Here is a 10,019-nt window from a genome sequence, read left to right on the forward strand (position 1 = left end):
CAGCGAGAACACCTTCTTGTCATGTTCTCGTTCATAGGACAGTTTGTGCATGCGGATAAAGCCGTCCCCGTTGTTCTAATGGCTAGCGCGTGCCATTGGTGCACGTGGTTCCGAGTTCGATTCCCGACGTTAGAGTGCAAAAAATTAATTTCACAATAATTTAATTAATCATCCGTCATCTTTAGCCTCAAGCGCATAAGTTATATTAGAGGAAATAAAAAAGAGATAATTTATTCTGCCAATAGTTTCGAGTAGCATGTCCTTAATTATACCATATTGTACTTATATTCTGAATGGCAAAATAAATTAATAGTATAGCATATTTATTGTAGGAGAAGATTAAAGTGGTACTGTCTAATTTTATGAGGAGACACGGTGGCTGAGTGGTAAAACTCTGCTAGTTCGTTTAGCTTGCGTCAAGCGGGTTTTGTGGTTGACAAAAACGTATACGTGGGTTTTCGCGGTATTCTGCGGTTTCCTCCCACTTTTTCATTCATTGTTGTCATCACCGTCTGACTCGGTGCATAATTAAGTAAAAGTAATAATAACTAGAACCCCTCCTTCTGAATATATAACATGATAGACGAAGTAGAGGTCTGCACGAGCTCAGACTGGGTCCGCAGGCCGGTTTCGGGCTTACAAAGCATAAATCATTTCCGTCCTGGGTAGTAAATTTTTAAATATACATAGTTCTCGGGCCTAACTTTGTAAATATGCTCTACAGCGATATTTATTGGACCGTTCTTTCTGGAGAACTTTTAAAGCACAACTGCATAATTAAACCTCTAATTGCTGTAAATAAAACTACATATTTACGTTAATTATTAAATGAAATGAAATAAAATCTTTCAGTTTTACGTCCCACGGTTATGCCGGTTAGGCTAAAGGAGACGGTGATTATGAGTAATGAATGAAATGGTGGAATGAAGACAGTGGGAGGAAACGGGAGAACCCTGAGAAAACCCACGCACACGGTGTTTGTCCTCCACAAAGTTAATTATTAAGTTTCTGTAATTTGGACTTATTTGATTATCACACGATCTCAGGCCTAAATGCTAACATATATTTCGGACTCGGGTGGGGTCTCACATTATAAATTCACTAACAATTCCGGTCCCTGTTAGACCTCTAAGATGAAGTCGTGGCGGTACGCCCCCCCCCCCACACACACACAAAAGGATATTTACAAACACAAGAAAGTTACTACACACACGAAAGTCATGGCATTACTCTAGCAGACGGTTCTACTCAATTTTGGCACATTTACATTTTCAGGTTATGTTAGAGCTTTGTATTTCTTTTAGCAGATCATGCACTAAATGAGGTGCTCCATTACTACTTGCAGATTGACGGCGCAGTGTAAATAGTGTAGACGTATGGCATAAAAACTACATACAGTGCATGAAACACGAATCAACTTATGCTAGGTGGCCACTAAAAAGCACGAATACTATCTAACCGAGTCAGGGCAGGAGCGCAGCAGGAAGATCTGAGCGGCGGCGAGGGGCTCCGTCCGTAGGGAGCACACGCATAAACGAGGGTGCACTTACGCATACAATACTTTCACTATCACTCAGAATTCATTTCAATATGATGTGCAGTAATTACTTATATTCACACTCTCATTCCTTCACAAAAAATGTTTCACATCGTATTTTACCCATAAATGTTCTATTTGGTAGAACCGTCTGCTCGAGTGAACCTAAAATAATTTTGCTAATTAGTTATAGCTCTACTTTCGGTGAGTCCTATCCTACTTTAATACTCTAGTCTAGGGATACAAATAACCACTCGCCTGGGACCAGTGGTTCATCTGTACGTGCGAGTATTTAACGCAGCGTGTCTATTGACCTGGAAAACTTGGAATTTGTTTTTGTACCTGGAATTTAACAACAAACCTGGATTTTTCTTAATTTTACATTTTTCACTGTATATAATAGAAAAGTCCTAATAAAAAAATAGCAACCAGGGGGATATCTGGTCGGAGTTCTGTCATTGCTTCCGCTTGCTTGTGACTTTTTTTTTTTTTTTTTTTTGTACACTTCCCGTGACAGAGTTTCCATAGACCTCTTGAAAGTATTTAGGTGGAATTTTTATCCATATTTTGGGGCAGTTCGAAAACTCTTTTTGCTACAATAACAAATCTAGAAATCAGGGAAATATGGGAAACTTCTCCTTTAGGAAATTTTACGAAAAAGTAATGGACAAGACAGGGAAAATGGAACTGGAAATCAAGGAAAATTTTCAGAAAGTAAAACATTCTTTTAGGTTTTGTCTATTTGTTAAGAAAAGCCGATAACTGAAACACGAGAGGGATATTATCAAGAGCTATGAATCACACGTTACTTAAAGATAAGAACCCTGGTTGCTATTTTTCAGTTACTGCACGTTTTTCTCAACTGGCCTTGTGGAGGGGATATTAACAGTAACAACTTTTCTTTGAAAAAAAATGGAAAATAATATAAATAGACCTGGAGAAAGTCTGGAATTTAACAACAAACATCTAGTAGACACCCTCTAATATCATACCGAAGGTAAGTAAATGATTCCTATTGTGGGATGTGTGCTAGTAGCTCTCTCCATGGACTACTAAAATGTTGTTGCTTATTTGCATCCCTGCTCTAGTCCCTTATATACATCCAAGGAAAACCTACCTGCCTTGCTTATTACGTAACAGTCTCCTACTATAATTCAGCTGGGATTGCTCCTCAGAGGAAAATACTAGCAGTTACGATTAAAATAAATTGTAGGTTTCGTGTCATAGTGAGAATGCCTATCTGTTGCGAGTTCGAATCCAGTTCAACCTTGACCATAATATATCTCTTGTCTGCTTTGGCCTAATAACTTCACCAATAATAATAATAATAATGTGCTTTCAACTAATGAATCCAAGTCGTATCACTAACTTCAACTTTGCAGAAAGGCTTCAAAACAATTTACCGATTTCATAAATATACGTTTGATGTAGCTTGTATTTATTTATAGAATCTTCATATCGTACACGAATGGATCAGTCAAGTAATTTTGTTACTTCCGCTGTCAACAAAACTGCAAGAATTTGGCCTATGATAGATTGTCTTTACTTTCATGCAGATAGATTTCTTTCCCTTCCTTATTTTTGACCCTGTTATCTTTCGAAGACCGCTCTTTTGGATTTTTTTCTTTTAACTGATGTAGATATTCTCCCCTTTTGTCATATTGTGAAAAGATCAGCGAAAAACTATGCCATTATATCGTTTGCAGTAAATTTCTCTTGAACGTACCGAAAACAAATTAAACTGAATGAAATGGCGGAAATACGTCATACTTGACCCATCCATTAGTCCTTTCTGAGTAATTGTCAAAACAGAACTTTAATTCTGATGCCACGATTGTAGAGAACATCTCTAAGTTTTTTTTGGATATCGATGAATATATGAGTATATTTAGTTAAATCCTTCAACAATACCTGGAACATACACACTTGATCTAGAAATCAATTAGATAATACAGCGCGTTCAGTGCACAAGCGAATCAAATCCATTTTGAAAGTATCTCTTCTTCAGGATCCCCATCGAAACTCCTTATAGAGCTTAAAAGATTCATAGCTTTGTCTCCTTTTGTATTAACTTTGGTAATTGAACTTGTTTCCCTTGTGCTCTAATCGCCCCGCACTCATGCCCTTGGCGCACTAGGTTCCAGGTTCGATTCGCGGTGAAGAACTTTCGAAGGTTCTATCGCATCATTGTTGTTTATATTCCACGTAAAACTATAGGTTCACGTCTCATATAATCTTGGTAGTGAAAGGGATGCTAAACTCTAATGTAATCAGCAAATAAATAAATGCATTAATGATTGCCACTACTTTTTCCTATAATTACACACACAGATCATAGTTGAAAAACACAAATACGTAATTTCACACTTATGGTAGCAAACGAAACAAATGATCAGCAACAGAATAATTAGGCTTGAATTTTATTTAGACATTAATAATTAAGAGCTCTTTAGCACATTATCTCATGTTACCCGCGCGAGAAATGTTGCATTTAACCAACAATAGAAACATATGCTACCATAATTGTGCATAAGCTAAAGATTACCCTAAACCAAGACAAGGAAAGAAAATAAAACAATAAAATACAGTAATAATAATTTTATAAGGTCCATTAAGAAAGTACATGGAAATTGCGTACTGATTGCTACTGATAAAATGTGTGTTAATTCCTGTACCTCATTTCTCCTATTTAGAACTTAAACTATTCAAAATGCAGGCTCATGGACAGTGACGAAAGAAAGTTTTTTTTTTTATTTTTTGTTTTTGTGTGTCTTTTTTTGGTCTTTTAAGTCATAAGAGAGGGACTACATTTCCAATCCTGTTCACGTGAATTAACTCCATTGACAGACATGCTGCTTTCCCATGAAGTCTGCAAACAGACTGCTCTCCTCAGATATACGTCGGAGTTCTCGCCAAAAGATCCGTTCTTGAAATGGCTGTAAGCCACTGCTTGCATCTGTAATACAAATGAACATAATGAAAAAAAAAAAAAAAAAAAAAAAAAACCCATACAGTACATTTTACTGTCGCTACGTATTACGAACTTTGAAATATTCTACTTACGAAAATAAGCTTTAAATTTATTTTGTGTAGTAAAAATTAGCTTTCCTTCGGAATTAAAACACTACAATACCCTATATAGAAAAAAATATATTTTGAGACCATTAACTCCAAATAAAGCAATGCAGTACATTTTCAAGAAAGTATCTTACACTTCTGAACGTCAAAAACTGAGAATTTATAGGCGAGATAGTACCGTAATATTCCTGCACAAATACAAGTGGCTGAAATTTAAATTGTTACTCAAAACTTACAGTAGTTCCCAGAAAGTACTTTGTGACAACTACTACCAAACAAAAGAAATTGAGGTGAATCTTTCTAGTAGTAGTTTGAAGAAATGCCCGTGACAGAAAATTTCCCTTTTTCCTGGAATCACCCATATATATATATATATATATATATATATATATATATATATATATATATATATATATATAGGGGTAAACGTGCAGGGAAATGTCGTCCCCCACCTCGAAAAAATATGTACGGCGTCCCCCCACCTTTTCAGATCCACTTTCACCCTATATCTATCTATCTATCTATCTATATAAGTGGCCAGTAAAAGCCATAATGCTACTAACCTAGTTAGGGCTTAATCGTAGCAAGGAGCCTGCTCGAGGGCGTGTCTATAGGGAACAGACGCGTAAGTGATGGTGAGTATTTGCGTACGCGATTGTAGTGAAATCGTGGGTTTTCGCAGTGATGTGATTACCTATAGCACTTGTAATGATTCTTGAGAAGAGAACAATAGAAAGAAATGCAGAGGTCTTATTAAAAGCTAGCAGTGAAATGGGTTCGGAAGTAAACGCAGAAAAAAAAAAAAACTAAATACCTTGAAGTGCGTCGGGACCATAACACGGCAAATCATAAATGCGTTAATACTTTTGATAAAGTGGATAGTTTCAGATATCTGGGATCAATATTAACAGACGAAAAACATATTCACGAGCAAATTAAGTGTCGACTAAAAGCAGGAAATTTGTGTTATTATTCAGTTCAAAATTTCTTGTCGCGAATTCTGTCGAGGAATTTGAAGCTTAAAATATATAAAACGATAATCATGCCTGCTGTTCTGTATGGCTGCGAAACACGGTCGCTAACTCTGAGAGAACAACATAGATTGAAAGTATTTGAGAACAAGATCACGAGGCGAATATTCGGACCCAAGAGGAACGGGAATGGGGAATGGCGGAAACTTCAAAACGAGGAACCAGGGTGGAAAAAAATGATTTTTTTTTTAAAAAAATCATTTTTGCTGATTTTTTTTTATTTAAATCGATTTCTTTGACTTAAATCAAATCTTTCTCCTCGTAAATTACAAGTCGCGCACTGAAGAAAAAGTATTAGGAAGTAGTATTCAATGCTAATTATGCCATTTAAATGAAAGTATTAGGGTTGAATTTTGAATTAATCTCTACCTCTGTTTATCCCAAACAATGTTTCTTAACCCTTTTAAATTATGGCTTTTTTTTTTTAAAAAAAAAGGGAAATTATGGACTTTCAGTCAAGCAGCTACAACATCATCCCTATTTATCCTAGGATCATGGTTCGTACGTCATTCTCTTCAGAATAGAACAGCCTTTCAAATTGTACCATTCATATGTCTCCATCTGAATCGCGGAAAAAGCTATTTTGTTAAAAATATCCTCTTTTTTTTTTTTACATTTTCCCCTCTGGACCCCCCCCCCCCGGTTTTCACGGAGAGATCTGAAAAATAATAAGGGGTGCAGTGAACGAGTGTGCAAAATTTCAGTCTTTTGAATGCAAAATGTAACCCTACCAAAAAATAATAATAATAGGCATAACAAAAAATATCTTTTTAAATTTATGATGTTATAACACACTATGTCTCGACGCAGAAAGGCGTGAAAGCATATGTAGCATGTTCTACAATGCCTTCAGTCTTGGGGGAAAAAAACGAAGTAAAAAGGTTTATTGGTACTTTTTTAATCGAATAATGAAGATTCGATTTTTAATAGAATGAAAATAGGTAATATAATTTAAAAGGTTAAGCATTAAGGAAAAAGTATAGCAACGTTTATCAAAATGTCACTTTTTTCACAGAAGTTACTGATATTTGGTAGGGGCATATTTAAAAAAAAAATGGAACTAGCTTGAGGCACGAAATACATAAATTTCGCCTAAAGTTATAAATCAAAAAAAAAAAAATCGGAGAGGGGGATAACACCCCTCTAAATACGCCCTATTATCTGGGAACAAACAAGCAGAGACACACGCAAAAGAATTTTCGTTTTAAATGTCGATGGTGATTTCCCCGTTGGAACAGTTAACGATTTAAAAACCCAAACCCATTGTTACGAAGAGAAGAAAGCAGTATTGCTCCGTTACCCATTCAAAACGGAATTTTCCCTAATCATCCTCCGCATGACACTTGTTTTCCTACTATGCTGTACATACTGCACATTTGAGTCTCATTGTATTATGATTATTATCATTTTAAATTAATTTATTTCGGAATTTGATTTAAATCAACGATTTTTATTTTTAAAAAATCAAGTGATTTAAATCTTGATTGAAATCGTGATTTAAATCAATCCACCCTGCGAGGAACTACATAATTTATACGGTTTACCCAACATTGTTAGGGTCATTAAGTCTAGAAAGCTTAGGTGGGCAGGTCATGTAGCTAGAATGGAAGAAAGTAGAAATGCTTTCAAAGTCTTGACTGGAAGACCAATCGGAAAACGACCATTAGGAAGACCTAGGCGCAGATGGGAGGACAATATTAAGATGGATCTATTCAGAGTAGCAACAAGGAGGTTTGCGCGAAAGCGCGAAGGTAACGAGCAGGCGTATCTGCGAAGGAGGGCATACACATAAATGAATTTATCGAAAAAACATTTCATATCGCAATCACTCACTTTAACACCACTGTGGCCGTTGTAATGGTTTGACACTAGTAACATTATATTTGTAAACATCACCCTGGTTTCCAACATTGTGGATATATGCTTCGATAATAGGAACTAATATTCTACGTAATTCTCTTTGATACGCACTAACTCACTTTCACCATAAAATTACGATATTCTTAGCCAATACCATATAAGCACTAGAATGTATAACACGCTGGGTCTAGACGCAAAACTCAAATCAAAGTTTATCTAAAGCTTTTCATAGCCATTATTCTGTTAATCCCCGCAAGATTTTCAACATCCTAATGACGACTTATGAATAGGTTAAGTTTTATTTCATTCACTAAGTACATAGCTTTGGCGCGGCGGAGCGTATCGAAACTTAAACAGCTTCTTCTTCCTTGGAGGAAGTTGGAATTCTGAAGAAACAAAAGAAAATACTACTCTCCAGTTCACCTACAGAATAGTCTGTTCAAAAAAAATCTACATATTATTCACTAAGACGCTCTAGACTGGTACCAAGTTGGCACGCCTATTAGAATTATTTCGGCCTAAGCCAGCTTAGCACCAATCCACAGGTATGCAGATTGATAATAGGCGTGCAAACTCATGTCTTTCCCTTACAAGTACGAACTTGCGTCCTTACGTACGAAAAAAAAAACTGCGTAAAAACACTAACTTAGGTTAGATGGCTAGTAAATGCGTAAATGCTACCTTTCTGAATCAGAGCAGAAGTACTGTGCACGAGCGCAGGGGTTCGACATGGAAAGACGCGTCAGCGACGGTGGGCATGCCCATAAACGGATAGTAAAAAAACTCTTGGTTGGCTACATTGGTATCTAACCGAGTCAAAGCAAAAACACAGCAGGGGCCCTGTACGGCTGTGCGTTTGTAAGGAGCAGGACACACAGGGAATTCGCAATATCGATAATAGTGAAAAAATTTACATGCGATAAAGTAACAATTTTGAGCACGCAATGATTTCACCTTAGTAACTCCTTACTTGTAACCATAAAATGTATCATGCGGAAATAGTTCACTAGTGGAAAATAGCATGTTACAGCCATAACATATTCTCGTCTATTTTATCCCTAGTAAGTAAGCACAAAATACTTGTTCCCTACATTGTACCCAAATGCTCCAACAATGGAAATTAGTATCTTATACAATCCGTTTTCATATGTACTCAGTCACATGCCGTAAAATTATAAAAATTAAAATTATAAACTTCCATGACAGACTATTCTGCGGCATGCCCAATCTTTAACAAGTTACAAGTAGGCATTATTTACGTTACGGAAACCTAACTTTAGCCTCCAAAGTAAGAAGCTGTAATTTCACTCCTAATCTTATTTGGAAAATGAGTTTTGCCTCCCGACTTTCCATATATGAAGTGTGTAGTTAAAAGCTACTTACCTTTCGTTGTCTGTAGGAAATCTAAAATACGATACATCGGAGTCCCTTTTATATTTTGCACACACAACGCACTTGCTAGTGTTCGGCATTATGAAACTATAAAATGTTACACTTTATATACACAAGAATATATATACATATATGTATATATATACACAAAGAACCACTTTTTATTTTCAAGAACCACTTTTTATATAACCGACGCTACTCATCTTCGCGTAACGATCTGCACAGTGGAGTGATAACAATAGATTTGAAATTTACCGCTTTCACTGGCCGCTTCCGCTCTGAACGGTCAAATAACATAAACGATTAGTTTTTGTTTGCAGTAGTTCATACTTCCCGAACTCCTTTGGGTGGCGGCGCTAGTTGTTCAACCAATTTCAGCGGGAAAGGGGAGTGGAATCTCTTACAATAATCACTCTACGCCACAGACCACTTTAATTTCGACATTCATTTAACACTGTAGCAGCGTTGCCAGACTACCATAACGCGAAAACCATGCCCAAAAACTAATCATAGAGGAGTACGAAGTACACAATGAAGTTTCTTATGAAAGCGGAGCTGGCGTTTACACTTAGTCGATTTGCGTTCGATTCAGTTGAATTGACGTCACTTTCAACTTAATCGACCGTGTAAACGGGACTTCAACTTAATCACTTGTTGATCGAAGGCGACTAATCGACTGGCAACTGAATTAAAAGACGTTCTATTTTCTGTGGTTGAAATAATTGAACACATCCATCAATCTAATTCGGCCTAGTTGCTTCGATTTAGTGGCAAATTCAGCGAGTCGATTTAGTCGTGCGACTAAATCGACTAAGTGTAAACGCCCCTCCGTTACTGTATCCAACAGGGGCGGATAAAGGACCGACTTCTGGGGGGAGGGGTTATCATACTGCTACTTAGAGAGCTTCAAACTCTGGAATGGGATTTATTTATATATATAAAATTAAAAAGTTTCCTCTTCTGGGGGGCAATCGCCCCGATTGCACCCCTGGATCCGCCACTGGTATCCAAATATTTTGTTATTTTACTTTGAAATTATGCAGATGAGAGTTTGTGTGTTGACGGGAGAATGTCAGATATTTCAGGTCAATAACTTGGAACGCCACCCTCCCAAAATTCAT

The 10,019-nt window shown here is 36.7% G+C and overlaps 1 protein-coding gene across 1 annotated transcript in view; it reads right to left on the reverse strand.

Moving 5' to 3' along the window:
• The window catches only part of LOC145690135 (mitochondrial-processing peptidase subunit alpha), a 57,149-nt gene extending 47,956 nt beyond the window's left edge, over positions 1-9,193 (reverse strand). Inside the window, exons 1-2 of the mRNA XM_081764728.1 lie at positions 8,890-9,193; positions 4,213-4,493 (exon numbers count right to left, since the gene is read on the reverse strand). Coding sequence (XP_081620854.1) covers positions 4,213-4,217 — 5 coding nt within the window. The 5' untranslated portion in view covers positions 4,218-4,493; positions 8,890-9,193. The remainder of the gene's footprint in view (positions 1-4,212; positions 4,494-8,889) is intronic.
• Positions 9,194-10,019: the final 826 nt, after the last annotated feature.

Source organism: Thermobia domestica, chromosome 7 (genome assembly GCF_964235325.1).
Source record: "Thermobia domestica chromosome 7, izTheDome1.hap1.1, whole genome shotgun sequence".
Classification (NCBI taxonomy): domain Eukaryota; kingdom Metazoa; phylum Arthropoda; class Insecta; order Zygentoma; family Lepismatidae; genus Thermobia; species Thermobia domestica.